The sequence below is a fragment of the Ictalurus furcatus genome, chromosome 1, assembly GCF_023375685.1.
Source record: "Ictalurus furcatus strain D&B chromosome 1, Billie_1.0, whole genome shotgun sequence".
NCBI lineage: Eukaryota > Metazoa > Chordata > Actinopteri > Siluriformes > Ictaluridae > Ictalurus > Ictalurus furcatus.
Window position 1 is genome coordinate 33,642,274 of NC_071255.1, and position 20,416 is coordinate 33,662,689.

Sequence of the window (20,416 nt, forward strand, 5' to 3'; positions counted from 1 at the left end):
TGCGGAAAGAAAACACTCCTAAGTGCCACAAAACATTTGCTTGGACACGTTCTCATTTCTCTCACGTTCTGCCTGCCAGAGCCTGTAACCGTACCCAGTGCAAATAATGATTTGTGTGTTTGAGGACGGACATTTCTCGAATGTCTGTCTGGAGATAGACGCAGGCATTTTTCAACATTGGGGGTTGTTTTGGAATCGAAGATGTGCTGATGGTGGACTATTTGGTTTGTTTTCTTTGCGTCCTGGCGCACGGTATGCGCTATACGAACGTGGAATAGCGCACAGGATCGGTTAAGGTGATATCCACGTAGTCGGAGAGCTATGACTGGATTTACTCCCAGCTGCAATGACTTCATGATGACTTTCAACAGCTTTCACCAGTGGTTAGTCATTGTTTGGTTGTACCTCAAGAGACTCGAGGGGACTATCCCGACAAGTATTTGACTACACGTTACGTGCGCTTTGTGTTTATGGGGACGTGCACCGACATGCTCGTACAAAGATGCCGCCACTAATTACACTCTCCCACTTCGAACTGTGCACCCAGTAACATGATACTTTGCAGATGAAGTAGTTCTGCTCTAAACACTAGCATAAGCACACACCGTCGAACGCTTTTGATGTTCCTGACTTTAAAGCATGCTGTAATTTCTGAAGGTGTCTTCAATCTGGGTAGAGTTTCTTTGAACATGTAAATGTTTCTTAGCACATAAAATAATCTAATGACTCAGTGTGGAGGCAAAACTTTATACCTTTTACTTAAAATCTAGAGTCTCATGGCTGCCCCAGAATTGGCTCTGTTGAACCGATTAGAAAGCGCCTTTAAGAGCCGATATATTGGGCTTAGTCTCAGGATTTGTTTAGGCTGTGCTTTATTTACATTACACCAGTAAAGATCCCAAGCACATGCAAGTATCAGCCATCCGATCTGAACTTTGGGTTTTGAGTGATCCGTGTGTTTGTGTTTGCAGGGATCGGGAAGGTGAAACGGAAAACGGGAATGAGGGATACGGCATCAAACGCGGAGGCGGACTTTTACCCGGACAACGGGGAGCGGCTGTACGACCTGAACCTGCCGGCGCTGGTGAAGTTTAACTACACTGCCGAGCGGGAGGACGAGCTGTCTCTGGTCAAGGGCACCAGGGTCATCGTCATGGAAAAGTGCAGTGATGGCTGGTGGAGAGGCAGCTACAGCGGGCGCTCTGGCTGGTTCCCCTCCAACTACGTGACTGAAGACGCGGATGGCTCGGCCAGCAACGATATGATGGGCTTGTCGGAGAAGCTGGCCGCCGTGGTGCACAGCGCAAACGGCAATCGGGTGCTCCATACGGTTCAGGCTCTGTATCCGTTCAGCTCGGCCAACGACGAGGAGCTGAACTTTGAGAAAGGGGAGATGATGGACGTCCTGGAGAAGCCGGAAAACGACCCAGAGTGGTGGAAGTGCCGCAAAGCTGATGGGCAGGTCGGGCTCGTGCCCAAGAACTACGTCACCATACTGCAAGAGTCGCAGAATTCGGGGAGCATGGCCGGACCCCCTACGCCCGACTTTGACTACATCGAGCCTTCTGGAAGTGGGCGCTTCGCGGGTAAGGAGTGGTACTATGGCAAAGTGACCCGGCACCAGGCAGAGATGGCGCTCAACCAGAGGGGCACAGAGGGAGACTTCCTCATCAGAGACAGCGAGTCCTCGGTGAGCGGTTGCATGTGAGAACCTTGTGAAATGTCGGAAGAAACAATGTAATTACGAACTCGAGTGATGTAGCTGAGGTTGAGGAACTGTACAAGTTCAAATTTGTGTGAATTAATAGAGCTTGTTTTTTCCAGCTGCCATATTTTTCTCACCTCCCCCCCCCCCCAAAGTGTTAGTGTTCTAAGGTTAGACCACACCCACTTCTTGTTAGACCACACCCACTTCAGGTTTAAATGCAGATACAGATATCAATGTTGTAGCACTAAAAAATGTCACACCCCTATATTGATCGTCGGGGAATATCAGGTTGTTTCATGTATGTCAAATTTTTTATTCAATTTTGTACCAAAACCTGTTCTAAGCTCATCATATATTTCTTTTCCTGTGTAGCCCAACGATTTCTCCATATCACTGAAGGCCCAGACCAAAAACAAGCATTTCAAAGTGCAGTTGAAGGACAACCTGTATTGCATCGGACAGCGCAAGTTCGGCTCCATGGAGGAGCTGGTGGAACACTACAAAAAGGCGCCGATCTTCACCAGCGAGCAGGGTGACAAACTGTACCTGATCAAGGCCCTGGCTGCCTCCTGATCCAGAACGTGACCCGCATTGGAAATCTAGAACCACGTGGCAGGACTGAGAGACTCGAGAGGAAAATGGAGCATTCCAACTGTGGAGAGGAAGGGTTAAAGGGGGTGGGGGAGCGACGGACGGTTTTGGACTCCCGTGTTTATGCTCAGAGACAGCTTCACGGTTGGACGTGTATCAAAATACAGTTGTTTAGGGCCTAGGTGATGTATTTTGCTGTTAACATGTATTAGAATTACAACTTAGGTTTTCTCTTCTTAATATATATCTTTTTTTTTTGTTTGTTTGTTTGTTTGTTTTTTTTTGGACTGCTTCTTTCAGTAATCGTGTCGTCGGGTCACTACTCATCACCCGTTCGTCGAATTACGGAAAACCCGATAAACCGTGCTGCACGTTTCCATGATTTTCTACGTTTTTTCCGAATCGCTCAAATAACGCAACATAGCGAGCTGATTTAACATGCGATATTTATAGGGATCCAACCTTTCTGCAGAATAAAAGTGGGCGGCCAGAGCGTATCGAGGTTTTAGCAACGTTTTTTTTTTTTTCTTTCTATCTCTCTTTCTCGAAATCCAGCTCAGTGTTTACAAAGAATATCAGAAGAACGCGGGCGCTTGCAGCTTAACAGGATGTAGGGTTCTTCCTGTCCTCGTGGGGACAGGAAACTGTTCTATATTTAAAAGGTCCATCCCTTTTTGAGTGACGGACGTTTCCCGAGCATGCTAGAGTCGTGCGCTGGGATGCAGGTGACCTGAACCGGACTCCTGACCTTGATTCCGTATGCGGATTGGACTGTCTGCGATCTTTTAAAAAAAAATTTTTTTTTTAAGTTTGGTGCAACTTTTTTTTCGTGGCTGTACGTTTGTCTTGCTGGCTGTCGACGTGGAAAGCGTCTGATTGGCAGATACCATCGTACGGTTTGTACTTAAGTTTTCCGAAATACTTCCGCAATCATCATTCGCCATCCTTTTAGTGCATTTTATTTTTTTTTTATAGAAGAATTCAGTGTCGTATCTCGAGCGGCGACGTTCTTGCTCGGACGTACGGCGGTTTCCTGGCGTTCCGATCTCACCGTGTTTTCCGAGCGCTATCCGATGATGATCGCATCGTTAATGCGAGGTGTTGGACAGGGCCAAATCTTCACTCGCGGGAGTTTCAGGATTCATCTTGCGGTCATAAACGAGGCTGTTTTCATTCTCGTGCTTGGCGAACCAGGTGTTTTACATGTGCTGTAGGTGTTCTAGGTATTGCTTCGGAGCTTCCCCAGGTGTGTGCACGAGCCCCTGGAATACGTTCGTGGCGTCTGTTGTTTACACAAGGCTGCGTGAGAAACGGGGAAAGGTTTAATGGCGCCGGTGGTGGTGTGTAAAAGCCGAGCACACCGTAAAGGGATGTCGAGAGCTGTTGTATCGGAAGCACAGGCTGGCATAGGGCCATACGTGGTCGTGCGTCTAGTTCCTGTTGTTGTTTTGTGTTTCGTAAACTGTTCGAGGATGGTTAAGATGTTAAGGGGATTGATATTTAAAACCACAGCGAATAAGAGGATGTTTTTTTTTCTAACAAGGTTAGGGGTTGGAGCTCACCGAGGCCTTCTTCCTGGGGAACATCAGCACTCGCTGATGACTTTCCCAGCTGTGGGGAGTTGGATCTGTGGAAGGAGTGAGAAATGGGGGATTTTTTCATTATGGAAAAAGTGCTCACATAGGCGAGCAGAGATCTGAGTCAAGCGAGGGGTGAACCCGAGGTTCGCAGTGAAATCTGATCTGGTATATCGTTCCAAAAAAAAAAAAAGGCCCAAGGCCTAAAGGTTGGGAATGAAGCAGATGGTGGTGCAGGTGGTCGTGGGTTTTTTTTTTTTTTTTTTTTTTTTTTTTTTTTAAAAGTTTTTTTCTTCTTCTCTATTTGTCAGTTTGTTTGTTTTTTTTTGTTTTTTTTTAAAAGAACAAAAAAAAGAATCCAGAAAAGAAAAAAAAAAAGTGCCTTTATTGCTGCTGCTCCGAACCAAAAAGGCTTAGCGTTCCTCTGAGTGTCTGCCGTTTCCTTCTCGCAGCCGTCCACACCTTCTGTTATTTGAGTATGGCTTTGCATGTGTGTAATCCGTCTCCGGCGCGATTCTCGGCGTCCGACTCCTTCCCTGTTCCCCGGTCGTGCGCCGCGGCGTTTATGCGATACGCATCTGAAAATCTGGCTCGTTTGCATGGTATGAAGTGACCTTATTTTACAGCTCTGATCACTCACCACGGTCAGCTCTTCTTCTTCAGCGGCCGCGCTTGTGTTTAGGACAGCGTCGATGTACAGTTTTATTTATAAAGCGGGAGCATTAGACGGTCCGTCGTTCATGGGGTTTTTTCGTTCCTTCTGTAGTCGTTAACGAATCACTCGATCGTCTGATCTTGTCCGAAAGGATCTTTGACACTGACCGGATTTTATTCTCCTTTTTTTTTTTTTTTTTTTCCTTTCTTTTTCTTTTTTTCAATGCTGTCTAATCTACTAACATGCAAGAAATAAGAGACATGTAGAAGAGATGGAGCCTCGCGAGGTAAAGGCATGGCCTTCCGACGCGGGAGAGATTTACAGACAGAGTCTTCATTTCCGTCTCGTTTTCGTCGCGATGTACGATATTTCATGCTCGATTTGATTTGCTTGCCAGCACGCGAGGCGTGAGAATTGTGATAATTACAGATCACTTATCGCACTTCTCGCAGTGTTGGTGGTCTAGATCAGATTTTGGCTCTTGTATACTAAATATCAATACAGTTGCATGGACAGGAGGCTGTTTTCTTTGGGGTGGGGGGGGGGCGACAACTGGTCAGATTATGTTTTAGTTTAAATAAATCTCCGCACTAGGACTTTCTTTACGGTGCGAAATGTGATATTTTGTACTAAATTAACATTACCCTGATAAACCACAGGTTCCCAACCTCGCCTAGCTGATCTCGAACAGTCCTCTCTGTAAACGAAAACGCCGCGATGTAAATTGGAAAGCCGTAGCGTTTAGAGAAAGCGGTTCTTCCCGACCCCTGAACCCACGGTCTGTTCGAGGAGGCGATTGAGAGACGATGCTGTGAAAAATCATTGTACTTATACTGTATGCTCACTATCTACATGGACTCGTCTTCATATCTAATAGAAGTTTATTAGACTGTGCAAAGGAAGTAATAAAGTACATAAACCAAATGGTTTCTCTTTTTGCGTCATGTATTATGTTGTTTACATTTTTTTTTATTTATTTAAGCGAGAGAGATTCAGAGCGCTATTGGAGTCGCTCTGTCAAAGTGGATCCAGATGATGATTATTATCGTCTGGTTTTGAGGCAAAAATCACATCTGATCTGGACTATCAGACCGACAGTGCGCCGATGGAAAATAAACGAAATGCTTGTCTGGTTGTTGAACTGAAATTCCAGTCTTCGTTTACAGACGTCAAAATAAACGCTGGATACAACCGATAAAATAAACCCGACCGTGAACGTTTCTCCCGCAGTCCTCGCTCGTGTCGACCGTGGTGTTTTTTTTTGTTGTTTTTTTTTTTTCCCCTTGTTCATAAAATAAAATTCAGAAAACGTGCGATTCTTTTCCTGCAGAAGACTCCGCGTTGTGTCCCACAGGTTGCTCCATGGGCTCAAAGGTCACGAGAAGATCTCGGATGTTGATCTGTCCTGCCTGTCTGCAGAAACCTCTCTCGACGTGGTTTCACAGAGAACGGTATTGATGGTACGTGACCTGCTCTCAACCTCCGCTTATCATGGCATCTAAGGCATTATTGGATACCTGGGGGAAACTCTGTATGTTAGTCTCAGTTAAACTGCAGTAAGAAAACCATTCGATACACGGACAAAAGTGAAGCCGTGTCCATCGCGGTATTTCTGACCAATGAGTGAAAGAGTTTTACGAATACATTTTCAACCCTACGTGCCCCTTAGTGTGTGTTTTTTATTATTATTATTTACTTTATTTTATTTTAGTGTTATTTAATAACGAGCAGGGTGAAACTAAACCAAACCCAATCTAAACCAATCTGATGAGTTTTTCTCTGATTTGGACCGTGTGTAAGAGTTACAGCTTCATCTCTGACGGTTACAAAGCGCTCACACTGGAGACTCCTTCCATAAACCTGTAATAAACATCTACCTTAGAGAAAACTTCACCGTATCCAAGATCGGACACATTTATTTACATGAATCTGTTTCCGTGGAGCGTCCACTATACCATTCCCTGTCTAGGCTGTTACTGTAGAAACCACAACCACAACCGTCAGAGCTGCCGTTATAGAAAATGAATCAACACCTTCTAACCAATCGGAATCGAGAAAAGAGGATTACAGAAGCAACTCTGCAGAATCCTCTACAGCATGTCCTGATGTTTCATTAGAGGTCTCCGTTTATACCGTTCGCAGAAGACCGAAGGTTTACTTCGCTTGTAGTCCGATGTTAGCTTGCTGACTAGCACCGGCTAGCATAATAGCATAACGGTCCCTCCAGGATTTCGTGAAACTCTGCGATATTCCGAGGAGCTTGCAGATTTTTCTGAATGACAGATTTGGGCCAAGACGAGTCATGCGACGTCATCACAGTGCGCATTCAGCCAAATCCGTCTTTGAGTCTCATTTACCAACAAACATCACTGACACAGTTCTTCACGAGTCCCTTGTTTGTCCCGAGCAGTTAAACTGCCCACTGTTCTTCAGAAAAATCCTCCAGGTCCTGCACATTCTTTACTTTTCCAGCATCTATTACACATTTGAGCCCTTTCCAACAGCGTCCATATGATGTTCAGATCCGTCTTTTCACACCGAGGACGACTGAGGGACAAAAGGTGCAAACGTTCACTGAAGCTCAAGAAGGCGACACGATACATTAAGATCCAGGGGGGTGTAAACTTTTGCACGGGATGATCGGTATAAATGACTTTGTCTTCTGGGAAATGTAAATATCTTATATTTTTCATTTAGTCCTACCCTTTAGAAACTATATAAGATCTTTAAATATCCTGTTCAAAAGTTTACACCCCCTCCCCCTGGCTCTTAATGTACTCTGTGTGTGTGTGTGTGTGTTAATGTAATCTCAAGACTGCAGCTTTATTTATTTATTTATTTATTTATTTACACTGTGCGATACACGTTCAAACCTAACGATTGAAACGCTTCTAAAAACTGACGTGACGACGAAACGAGTCGTCGTAACCAGCTTTGGAGCGAGCAGTGAAGCGGCTTTCCGCTTTAGCCGGAGTCGCTGTGTGACTACGGCCGAATCTAAAATGGCCTCCCTGTGTAGTGCTCTATATACGACGTGTGGCGTGAAATAATGCCATTTTAGTCCAATACGTTTCACATTACACATAACTTAAGTTCTAACAATTATGTATTTGTGTATTCGCATTCGGTTGCTAGGTAACATGTACGCCAGTTATCTGGTAGTTGAGGAATTTCCTAACGTTGAGGTAATGCAGTGTGTGAGCCGGTATTGCTAGATTTCCTTCTCCAGTATGAGTTCGTGCCAAATCAGATCTTCAATTAGGACTTTTGTTTTGTCATGCAGACCCACTTTATCAACTCCACATACTGTCTAGATCGCGGTGTAGCTTCATGTTTACGCTCATTATATTATGCACAGTTTGGCAGCGTGCTTGGACCATCGCTGAGCGGATATTATTCACCTGGTGCTTCATTCCGTGTAGCAGAAGCGACAGATGGACGTGTGTGTGTGTGTGTGTGTGTGTGTGTGTGTTGAGATCTTTACACACTGTATACGTTTTATTAGACGCACAGAAACAGGTTACACTCGGTAATCGCGTACATAAAAAAAATCATCATCCTATCTGATCAGGTCACATGACGAAACAGCTAATGAATGTAGCTGCAAGGGTATCGTTGTGCTAAATTCTCGATTCTGATTGGTCAGAAGGTGTTGATGAATTTTCTGTAACAGCAGCAGCTTCAATAGGAACCGCATTACGTACGCTAAGACCATTTAACGTAATCATATCAACGATTAGAAATAAGTTTTCTTTACGTACACATGCATTTAATATTGATGGAAGGAGTCTCCAGTGTCGGGACGGAGGAGTTTGTGTAACATCATGGACAAGCTGTTAATAATAATAATAATAATAATAATAATAATAATAATAATAATAACTTTAAAAGGTAGAAAATGGCGTTGGCCCACAGGAACTAACTAACTCGACTCGTGTAACTAGAAACGGATAAAAACGTGTTGTTCATTAATAAATAGAAATTTTGCCGAGGTATACGAAGAATAAAACACTTACTGGAAAATAAAATAACTTCAAGGCGGTAACTTTGACTCCGTTTTGCTCCGGGCCGCATCCCATCACACCCCATCGTTGATTATTTTCCCATAACCGCATGCCCTCGACTGTTCAATTCCTCACTCGTTATGACCTCGACGTCGCTTCCTCTTCATCCATGATCTCAGGCTCTGCTTCAGCTTCAGGAATAGCATCACCTTAATGATTCAGGATTGATGTTGGGAATTGAATAAGATGCTCGACCTGTTCTCGAACCCGGACCTGGACGTACAAGCCTCCCCGTGACGACTAAACACGAGTGAAAAGTGCAGCACAATCTCTACAGCATTTCAGCGGAGAAGCCTGGTCGTGACGAGGGAACGCAACTAGTACTGTTGGATCATTCGAACGCAGTAGGGTTTCTTCAGACTTCATTACCAGCGCTTGGGCCACGCGTGTGTGTCAGATGAACCGTATTTGAGAAACCGGGTGCCTGTTTAAATAAAATGTACCACATCAGGTTGGACGTTTCAAACTCAAAAAGAACTGCTGGTTTTATGCACTGGGGTTTAGATACGGATAACATTTTATCGGTGAAAAATTCGAACTAGTGTCACTGTTATCGGCAAAAATTTGAGATCAAATCCACGTTTCGAAGGGGCTTAAAGGCGACATGTCCGCCCTTGTTATATCAGACATGTCGCCGTGCTGTATGAGCTGCGTGAGAACAGTACAAGTGCGCCATCTACAGGGGACTTTTAAAGATGCAGTGATGACAGCATGATGTCTTTTTTTTTTTAGATTATTATACTTATAACGCTTGATACTAGATCCATTGTTCTTCTATTCCAGTAATCCTGCAGTATCACAGGGAACCTGGAGTCTATCCAGGGAACACGGGGCACAAGGCGGGGTACATCCTGGACAGGGTGCCAATCACTCGCAGGGCACACAATCACATACACACACACACACACCCATTCATACACTATGAATACTATGGACAAGTCAATCAGCCTACTATGCATGTCTTTGGACTGGGGGAGGAAACCGGAGTACCCGGAGGAAACCCCCGCAGCACGGGGAGAACATGCAAACTCCGCACACACACACACGGCAGGGGCGGGAATATTAGTCCAATTCTATAACCCCTCCTTATCCCAGATGACATCAGTAATGGTTTGGCCGATGCTCTCGCCTCGACTCGATTCCCATGCTCCAAACACGCGCCGGTGTAGCGCTCTCGTTTTCAGAGGAGGTTTGGGGTTCATTCTTATGAAATAAAATCGTATGTTGGACTTTGACACTTTGAGAGAACATTTCAGGGCTTCTGTAACGGATATTCGACGAACTATTGGTGTAAGAAGGATTTTAACATCTGGGGGTGTGCTGTTTCTAGGAAAATAATCAACGACAGCATGCGCTGATGCAAAGCAGAGTTAAAGTCCAATATTTTCCTCTAACGATACGACGTGAAGTGTTTTCTTCCTTTCTTCCACACACATCGTGTGTTTTATCCGTCTGTAGTCATGTTTATTGTTGTGGAACAGCCTCGAGGCAAGTTAGTTCCTGTTATCGCTTGCATTATGACCGATATAAACAGCCGTACTTTCACCAAACTCTTATTTCCGTCTCTTTGTAAGTCATTACAACGTTAAGACAAAACATACAGCTTATCTAGATCAATCATATTACAGAGAAACTCCTCTGTCCTGAAGACTTTCCTGTGGTGGAGAACTTGCTGCCTGTTACACAGCTCTGCCACTAGAGACTCCTCCCATAAATGTTGGAGACTCAAAACTTCACCATATTAAAAATTATTTGTTGAGGGTTTTGTTAAAACGTAGCCACTCCCCTTTTGACGTCCATCAGCACGTTTCAGAGGGAAAACTCGTTTAGTTTAGACGCTGGCAGTTGAGGAAAAATCACCACCTCGTGTGAGAGCAGCAGCTGTAAACACACGACACACTTTCTTTCTCAAAGCACTTTTATTGTAGCAACGCTCAAATATTCAAAAATCATAAATAATTTCTGTTTTCAAAAAAAAAAAAAAAACCCCTCAAAACTCCAAGAGTTGCCCAGCTGCTCCCTCTAGTGGCCAAAACCAGCAACACTTAAAACTTGGTTATAATAACTGGAGTAGCTTTTTTTTTTTTTTTTTCCCCTCATAAAGAAAACGACACTGAACCTCGTTTATCAAAGCGATTATGAACGGCTTTATTCGTTAATCTCTGGAGCAGGAGCGTTAACACAAGAAATCATTTCAAATAAAAATCCAGCGAGTGTAGGAAAATGTGCGAGATCCTGCGAGAGCTACTGCGTTTAAGGACAAAGACACTCACTATTGTGAACGTCGATTGATGGGATTCAAATTGTGATTGTATATAGGGATTACACCGTCAAGTTGAAATCGCTTATTTATTTATTAATCCCACACACACACACACACACACACACACACACGAGTTTAATGAACGTTGTGTGAAACTCTGTCATTTCATATTAACGACTTGAAAGAACGCAATCCAAAACGAGTCCAGAAAGACACACGAGATCTGCCATTCGATTAGGACAAAAGTAATGGCACCCTACTAATGTAAGACAGACGAGTCGGTGTGTGTCTACGGTAAAGAACGCGCATCACCGGAAGATTCCGAGGCCACAGGATGCACCCTTCCACCGTTTAGTCGCCATTTTGACGTTTTCGTCTCACTGCGATCTTGACCTTTTATGGAGTTTTGTGGGCGTGTCTAAACGCATATCGAACACGCTGGGTAATTTACGGCTAATCTGCATTTTTAAATCAACATACACGCTGAAAGAAAGAAAGAAAAAAAAAACGTGTGTGTAAACCTGCTGGGATATTTTAACTCGAGTTTGTCCTTGAAGCGAAAAAGTTTACGCGCTTTACTTCATAACTTTACTAAAAGGTCGATCGAGGAGGTCCAGCGCGTGATCCATCTCGTCGTACACTCCTGCGCCACAAATTCACGTGACCCCGAAAGCGAGCCGTACAGACCGGTAATCACGTCGATACGCTTTATTTCCTCGACGTTAACGCAGAGGATAACGCAGCAGTCTGTGAAGTCTGGACACGACCGCAGGCCTCCTCTTCTCCTCTCGTACCGACAACGGTCCGAACTGAGGCACGTGCTCTCAGCCTGACCACAGCTACTCCACACACAAACACAACCTCGTACAACCAAGCGAGTCAAACGTCCGAGGTTTAACCCTTTATATGCTCAAAGTGTTATATGAAAATACATATCATTTTATATAATATAATATATATATATATATATATATACACACACATATACATGTGTACACATAGAAAAAGAGAGAGAGAGAGAGAGTACATATCTTGATAATTATATCTAACACCGATGTGCTCTTTTTAAGTATATAAATTGACTGATAATGCTGCCGTGATTAGTAAGTGATCTGTACAATTAGAAGTACAAAATAATCAAACTGATTAGTAATCGCTCTTACCGAAATCTGCATGTTCTAACAGTGGAGATGACGTTAAGAGAATACTCCAGCGTTTTTCCATCCACAACAGCCGTAGCGTACGGTATATATATACACGATTGGCACCGGCAGTCGTTTGAAATGTTTCCCCCGTGCTGAAATAAGAACAGACGCACTGTTTACGTTAAACTCACTGATTACGGAACTCTAGGGGGCAGATGTTCATCTCGGGCCTGGTTCTCTCCGTCATTTCTAAAGTTATATGTTTCAGACACGCGAGCAAGGAAACACGGCGCGCACAGCGCATCTGACCCGTGACCTTTACATCACGTCCGCCATTTTGTTCGCTTTAGCTACTTCAGAGTAGTGCTTTCAGATTGATTCGGTTGGAAAGATGTGTTTTTATATTTATTTGGGTTAGCGAGGACTAGGCTTTATTTAATTAACGTCCATGTTTTGTTTTTTTTTACGTATCCGGGTTGTCCGTGCGTCTGTCTGAGATTCCCGTTAGTGCGATATCTCGAGAACGTGTGCTCGAATGTCTGTAGGATTGATATGGAATCATCACTGTAACCAACAGATGAACGGTAAACAAACCAGACTCGTTTTATTTCTTTATCGCTCCGGGGTTTAGAAACGTTCTCGAACGGCTGTCGTAGTTTAAAATGTTTACTGATTACAAATGAATTCAATCGTTCCTTTCTCAGAGCCAGGAAATGTGTCGGTTATCTCCCTAATTTAGTCCCGCCCACCAGTCAGCGCTGTCCTATCATACAACAGCTACCGACCGGGAATGTCTCTGAAAGCCATCACGTGCTTCCTCTGAGACACGTGAAGCCAGCCGACCGCATCTTCATCTAACTGCTGCTCGGGCCGCGTCACTCGGAGGAGGAGAACGCTATTTGCTCTCTTGGAACTTTGTGTGTCTGTGCTACCTCGGCAGACCACATGTCTAATCAGTTTCCTGTCCATGATAATCCCACATAGGGTCACATAGGATCAGGGTGAAAAAACGCTGGAGTGATCGACCAGATGTCACGCGAGTGTCAGGAATGTCCGAGTTTGCTTACAGAACTCATGAGAAATGTCACTGGGTTGTTATATAACCGTGAACTGTTCGATTTCCATGTGGAATAGGAGCATCAGCAGAGTGTTAAGGATGAATTGTAAGCAAAGTGTGATGATGATCATGTGTTATTGAAGTGCAATTACGCCTCAGTCAGCGTGTGCAGAGAGAGAGATAGAGAGAGCGAGAGAGATAGAGAGCAAGCAAGCAAGACAGAGAGCGAGAGAGATAGAGAGCGAGAAAGGGAGAGAGTGCGAGAGAGATAGAGCAAGAGAGAGAGCGAGCGAGAGAGAGCAAGAGAGAGAGCGAGCAAGCGATAGATCGAGAGATAGAGAGCGAGCGAGAGAGAGCAAGAGAGAGAGCGAGCAAGCGATAGATCGAGAGATAGAGAGCGAGCGAGCGAGCGAGAGCGAGCGAGCGAGAGAGAGCAAGAGAGAGAGCGAGCGAGAGAGAGAGAAAGAGAGCGAGAGATAGACAGCGAGCAAGCAAGACAGAGCGAGAGAGATAGAGAGCAAGAAAGAGAGAGAGACAGAGAGAGAGAGACAGAGCAAGAGAGAGAGCGAGCGAGAGGGAGCAAGAGAGAGAGCGAGCGAGCGAAAGAGCGAGAGATAGAGAGCAAGAAAGAGAGAGAGAGAGAGAGAGAGAGAACGCTTCAGAAATACAGGCGGTCTGAAATGGCTCCTGGGAGATGGCTCATGACCTGCATGCGAATCCACCAGTAAGGCTCCATGGGGTTGTAGCGCGTGTATGGCCGTTTGGATATGACGGCATCTGTGATGTCGTCCAAAACGGGCGTGAGGTCACGCTGGCCGCTGTTGCAGTAAGAGCGCATCAGGGCCATGTAGTGCTCGAAGTGGGGCTTCCCGTAGTCCTCCTGCACACCAGGGGGCGCCTCCTTCCACAGCTTCTCGGCCGTGGAGGCCACGATGTCGCGCGTCAGGATCCCCGTAGCCATGATGAAGTTCCCCGGCTCCACGACGGACACTTTGACCCCCCAGACCTTCATCTCGTACCTGAGGCAGTCGGAAAAGGCCTCCACGCCGTATTTAGAGACGCAGTACGGAGAGCGCAGAGCGTTTCCCATCCGGCCGTACATGCTGGCTATGTTCACCACACGCCCTGTAACAGAGGAGGAACGTGCAGTGGACACTTTTTATTGCCTTTTATATTACAAAAAAAAACAAAAGGTCAATGGCAAAAAGTAATTTCGAAAGCGTAAAAATAAACGTTATGAATGAATTCTAGCGCTTTACACGAGATATATCATTTATATACATCGTGTCAAAAACACATAACCTCGCATATCTCACAAAAATGACAAAGCGGGTTCTAAGTAAAGCCCTTTTTTTAAAGGTTACAAATCCTCAATTATCTAATGAACCCTTCAGAACCCATAAGAGTGCATCATGCACCGGGAGTTTTTCAAAAAGAGCTACAGGCTCTCGTTATTAAGCAGAAAACAACGACCAACACTCTGGAGTTTGTACCGCACACTTCCCCACGTAATACACACGCATACACATACAGTGAGGGAAAAAAGTATTTGATCCCCTGCTGATTTTGTACGTTTGCCCACTGACAAAGAAATGATCAGTCTATAATTTTAATGGTAGGTTTATTTGAACAGTGAGAGACAGAACAACAACGAGAAAATCCAGAAAAACGCATGTCAAAAATGTTATAAATTGATTTGCATTTTAATGAGGGAAAAAAGTATTTGACCCCCTCTCAATCAGAAAGATTTCTGGCTCCCAGGTGTCTTTTATACAGGTAACGAGCTGAGATTAGGAGCACACTCTTAAAGGGAGTGCTCCTAATCTCAGCTTGTTACCTGTATAAAAGACACCTGTCCACAGAAGCAATCAATCAATCAGATTCCAAACTCTCCACCATGGCCAAGACCAAAGAGCTCTCCAAGGATGTCAGGGACAAGACTGTAGACCTACACAAGTCTGGAATGGGCTACAAGACCATCGCCAAGCAGCTTGGTGAGAAGGTGACAACAGTTGGTGCGATTATTCACAAATGGAAGAAACACAAAAGAACTGTCGATCTCCCTGATACTTTTTTCCCCCTCACTGTACAATGAACCCTTAAAGAACCCCTCAAAAAGAGAGTCCCAAGACATAAGCTCTTAGAAAATTGTTCTTCAAAGGTTCTTTAGGATGTTCTTTAGGGTGTTTATTGAATAATTAAGGTTTCTTAGGTTTTTTTTTTATTTTTTATAAAGAGTTCTTGTACTTGAAGAGTGTAAGGGTTCTTCAAGGATTCACTGGATAATTAAGAGTTCTTAGCATCAGAGAAAATGTTCTTCTTGGAATCATTTGTGATAGAACACTTTGTTGTAGGGTTCTACTTATAACCCTAAAGGGTTTCTGGTTGTTTCTACATCAGTGTTTTCTTTTCAGAGGCTAAGAACCCTTAAAGAACCTTTTGAAGAACCCTTTTTTTCTAGCAGTGTGTCAAGTACCGAAACAGTTTTTTCTTAATCAGCTGAACATCTGACAGGTTCTTGGTATTCAGAAGAAAATAACTGCCAGTCATTTGGAGTGTACAGACGCACCCAGAACCTTTCCATGTAGAACTGTTTAAGGTGGCGAGAACCCTTAATTATCCAGTGAACCCTTAAAGAGCTCATTTTTTTTTTAAGGGGTGTACCAAGTACCAAGACATACACTCTTAGAAAAAGTGGTTCTTCCAAGGATTCATTGGAAAATCAAGCGTTCTTAGCTTCCAAACATGGGTTCTACTTGGAATCTTTTGTGGTAGAATACATTGCTATAGGGTACATAGAACCTTTCAGGGTTCCTGGTTGTTTCTACAACAGTGGCATCAGAAAGGTGTCCAAGTAGAACTCTTTTGGAGTCTAAGATTAATTAAAGAACCCTTGAAAAACATTTTCCCCCCAAAGATTGCCAAGACATATGCACTTAGAAAAGGGTTCTTCAGTGGTTCATTGGATAATTAAGGGTTCGTAGCTTCCAAGAAAGGGTTCTCTACTTGAAACTCCTTACTGATAGGACAATCGGATTTGAGAACTGAACAGTCCCGATGGTGTAAAATAAATAAATGTATTCTTCTACATAGAATTCGTTTTAGAGGTTAAAAATGGATTTAAAAAAATAAATAATAAAAAAAAAACACGATCTTTTGATTTCTGAACCTTCAGAATGACTTCCTGGAAACAAAATCTGAGAAATATTAAACCAGGTGGAGGTCAATATGGAAAACTAATAAACCTCTAAATGAAACACGTCAATCAGAACGCTCTACAGAGATTCCCCCTGAACTGGTCACCAGGTTACGTTCATGCATTGAGTAGAAATGGATCTTTCCTGCTAACACGTGTATTACTCGGCGTGCCTCGTACCTTTCGCTCTACGGATGAGAGGGAGAACAGCTTTGGTCACTCGGATGGTTCCCCACAGGTTGACCTCTGAAACCTGCTTGTATGTGTCCATGGTGGTGAACTCCACCTCCCCGAACATGGAGACGCCGGCGTTGTTCACCACACCCCACAGACCTGCACCGAACAGCACAGCATGACTGAATCTCAGACCTCAGCTCACTTCGTTATAAAGCGAGTGCAGTCTTGTACAGTAACCGAACCGATTCTGAGAGTCCCCAAGCCTGTTCGTGCAACATACATAAATACACCAAGAATAAAACACTCACACTGTATTAAATGCAACCTATTAGAACGAGCGCATTAATATAAACCTGCGATTCGAATTACAGCCGTCCGAGCTGCTGTTACAGAAAATGAATCGACACCTTCTGACCAATCAGAATCAAGAATTTAACAGCGTTGTGGTAGGAATACAGTATTTGCTGCTGCGCTTTCATGATGGAGGATAAAAGTGGTGTTATTGTAGCTCCCGAGCCTGTTCATCCTAAATAAAGCCCAATGTTTTCACATACCTACAGACCTGTACACACACACACACACACACACACATTTATACTTAAATATTTATCATCCAGCTGTAATGCAATTAGCGTCAGGTAGTCGGCGTGCATTCCCACCTTTCTCTGGGTCTTCCAGGTTGGCCCTGATGAACTCCACAGCTTTAGAGACCTGCTCATCACTGCACACATCCAGCTGCAGCACCTTCAGTCTGTCAGAGTGCATGTTCTCCAGCTCCACCGCCCCCTCGCCAGCCTGATCCTGTGGGTCAACACCACCTCACACACTCAACACCATCACCTTCTCTCTTGTCTTCTTTGGATAGTTATGGGTTCTTGGGCTCACTAAAACGGTGTTAAATTTGGTGTTTAAATGCTTAACAGCCAGTACGTGATGTATGTACACCCCGCTCACCAAATATGTTATTAAAAATAAATACATAATACATTAAGTGACTATTTTTGCAATTGTTTATTTCATGTCATTAAAAAAAATTTTTTTTTTTTTTTTTAAAAAAAGGGTTTTAACACTCTTTAGCACTTTAAACTAAAGTTTATTATTAAATATTATTCAGAAAAATCCTTTCAACACCTGTAGTTTTGCCTATTATATCCATGGAAGAGTGACGAGGTGAAAACCACTGCTAACTCAGAAGAACATAAGATAAGGCTTGTCTGAATTTTGCCAAAACACACCTTGATGATCCTCACACCTTTTGGGAGAATGTTCTGTGGATTGAAGAGTCGAAAGTGGAACTGGTCCCATTACATCTGGCGTAAACCAAACACAGAATCCCACGAAGAGAACATCATAGCTACGGTCAAGCATGGTGGAGGTAGTGTGATGGTGTGGGGATGCTTTGCTGCTTCAGGGTCTGGGCAACTTGTAATAATTGAGGGGAAACCTGAATTCTGCTCTGTACTCGAAAATCCTAAAAGAGAATGCCTGGTCTTCAGTCTGTAAGTTCAGTCCGTAACTCAAGCGGAACTGGATTATGCAGCAAAACAACGATCCAAAGGCTAGGAGTAAGCCCACCTCTAAATGGCTCAAATAAAACAAAATTAAAGTTTTGGCGTGGCCTAGTCAAAGTCCCGACATGAACCCATTTGAGATGCTGTGGCAGGACCTTAAACAGAGAGTTCACACTCTAAAAACCCTTCAGTGTGGCTGAACTAAAGCAGTTCTATAAAGAAGAGTGGGCCCAAATTCCACCACAGCGCTCTGAAAGACTGATCTCCAGATATCTGAAGCGTTTGGTTGCAGTTATTGCTGCTAAAGGTAGCACAACCAGATTTGAAGTTTAAGGGGCAATTAGTTTTTCACATGTGATCGGTGATAGGTGTTGGATCACTTTCTATTTTTGCTTCAATAAAAATAACTAATTAATAAAATAAATAAATAAATAAATAAATAAAAACTGTAGTGTGTTTACTCAGGCTGCCTTTGTTTTATTTTATATTTTGTTTGAAGATCTAAAACTATTTAATATGAGACAGACACAGAAACAGAAGAAATCCCAGCACTGTATTACCTAAAAATGTGTAGTTTTACCTATTATATAATAATCTATAGCATTCATGCACACTGAAGGTTTGAGTCGCACGGTTTAATCACACCGAGATAACTTGCTGTTCAAGAAGAATTGTGTAACTGTTGGTTAACGTTCTCACCCCCCCCCCCCGCACTTCCTCTTGTTATGATTCACCCACACAGAAAGTGAAGCTCTGTGGTGTTCATCTGTAACACGTTACCTTCAAAAAGCATCCGGCAAACACGGTGAAGCCCACTTTATGAAGGTGCTTGGCTAAATGGTGACCAAAGCCGCTGTCGCATCCAGTAACGAACACCGCCTTCCCATCAACCTGCGGGGAAAATGACACAATAACAGCACTTACTGAAAACTTCACTTACCTTCCTTACCTTCCTGTTCGGTTCATTTAGACCCCATTCACAGCACATTTGAGTATTTTATCGCAAAGCACTTTTTATGGAACTGATCTGAGCAGATGTGTTTAATCAGGTGGGTCAGTGCCAATACTTAATCTTCTGGTTTTAAAAAAAAGAAAAAAAAAAAAAGTTCAACAGCTCAAGAATGCTAAGCTCTTTAGCTTGAACAATCAAGGGCCTATAAATGTCATTTAAATAAAGCTTACAACGTGCCTTACAGACAGTGAAGAGTTAAATAAATAAATAAATAAAACATTATATAAACATGGAAACAGTAACGTAAAAAGATTTTTAAAAAATACAGAAAATTAATTCACAAGCAATACACGTGAAACAAAAATGAAAAAAAAATGCACTATATGTAAAAAAAAAATGTGTGAAACAACATGTGAAGTGTTTACAAACCAGACAGGTAATAAAAATGTTTTATTTATTTATTTTTAAAACACCCACACCTGAAGTTCATGTGACTTTTCTGTGATTATAAGTGCGTTTAAGTGAACAATATGAGATCACGTGAAAAAGTGTGAAAATATCACATCTGGATCAGGTGAGAATACCACATCTGGACCATGTGGGAATACCGCATCTGGACCACGTGGGAATGCCACATCTGGACCACGTGAGAACACCACATCTGGACCATGTGAGAACACCACATCTGGACCACGTGGCCACGTGGCTCAAGAAGGCAACACAATGCATTACAGCATCTAGACCACGTGGGAATACCGCATCTGGACCACGTGGGAATACCGCAACTGGACCACGTGGGAATACCGCAACTGGACCACGTGGGAATACTGCATCTGGTTCACGTGAGAATACCACATCTGGACCACGTGGCTCAAGAAGGCAACACAATGCACTACAGCATCTAGATCACATGGGAATACCGCATCTAGATCACATGGAAATACCGCATCTGGATCACGTGAGAATACCGCATTTGAAAATAATTTAATCCCGTGCAAAAAAAAAAAAAGGTGAAAATAAACACACATATGAACATAAATGAAAACTCTTGCACTATGTGTGAAAAATATATGTTGTTGTACATGAACACTGTTGTGTTGCATTTAAATGAAAATATAAAGCGCGTGATGTGATTTTGTGCACTCGGTAAACAGGATGCTAACTGGTGGTCATAGTCATCCATTACTTATTAGCTACACGAGCTGCACTTTCCCCTCTCTCTGACTGGAACACATGTTTTTGTCTGGCGCAATCGTGCTTTTTTTCATAGCTTGTCCATCAAATAAGCCACGCCCACAGTGCATGAGGACAAGCATGGCATGAAAATAACCAAGTTTAACACCAATTCACGGCACTGTTTAGGAGCAACACTGATAAAGGAACATTCATAAAAAAAAAATAAGAGCTAAGGTTTCAAATCCTGTTCTGTTTGTTACATTCCTCACTGATGTTATCTGTGGTTTTTCTTTAACTCTCTGTAACTGTTAAACCTGCTAAAGCTGGAAAACCTTCAAACTGTG

At 43.4% G+C, this 20,416-nt stretch overlaps 2 protein-coding genes across 10 annotated transcripts in view; one reads left to right on the plus strand and one right to left on the minus strand.

Annotated features, from left to right (window-relative positions):
- Positions 1-3,464, plus strand: part of nck1b (NCK adaptor protein 1b) — a 64,296-nt gene extending 60,832 nt beyond the window's left edge. For all 9 annotated transcript variants that reach the window (XM_053636576.1, XM_053636568.1, XM_053636586.1 and 6 more), the window contains 2 exons: positions 972-1,690; positions 2,081-3,464. In XM_053636576.1, the coding sequence (XP_053492551.1) occupies positions 972-1,690; positions 2,081-2,281 (920 nt within the window). In that variant the 3' untranslated portion in view covers positions 2,282-3,464. The remainder of the gene's footprint in view (positions 1-971; positions 1,691-2,080) is intronic.
- Positions 3,465-12,393: 8,929 nt separating this feature from the next.
- Positions 12,394-20,416, minus strand: part of bdh1 (3-hydroxybutyrate dehydrogenase, type 1) — a 10,205-nt gene continuing 2,182 nt past the window's right edge. Inside the window, exons 2-5 of the mRNA XM_053636641.1 lie at positions 18,725-18,835; positions 17,093-17,234; positions 16,437-16,589; positions 12,394-14,185 (exon numbers count right to left, since the gene is read on the minus strand). Of these exons, the coding sequence (XP_053492616.1) occupies positions 13,719-14,185; positions 16,437-16,589; positions 17,093-17,234; positions 18,725-18,835 (873 nt within the window). The 3' untranslated portion in view covers positions 12,394-13,718. The remainder of the gene's footprint in view (positions 14,186-16,436; positions 16,590-17,092; positions 17,235-18,724; positions 18,836-20,416) is intronic.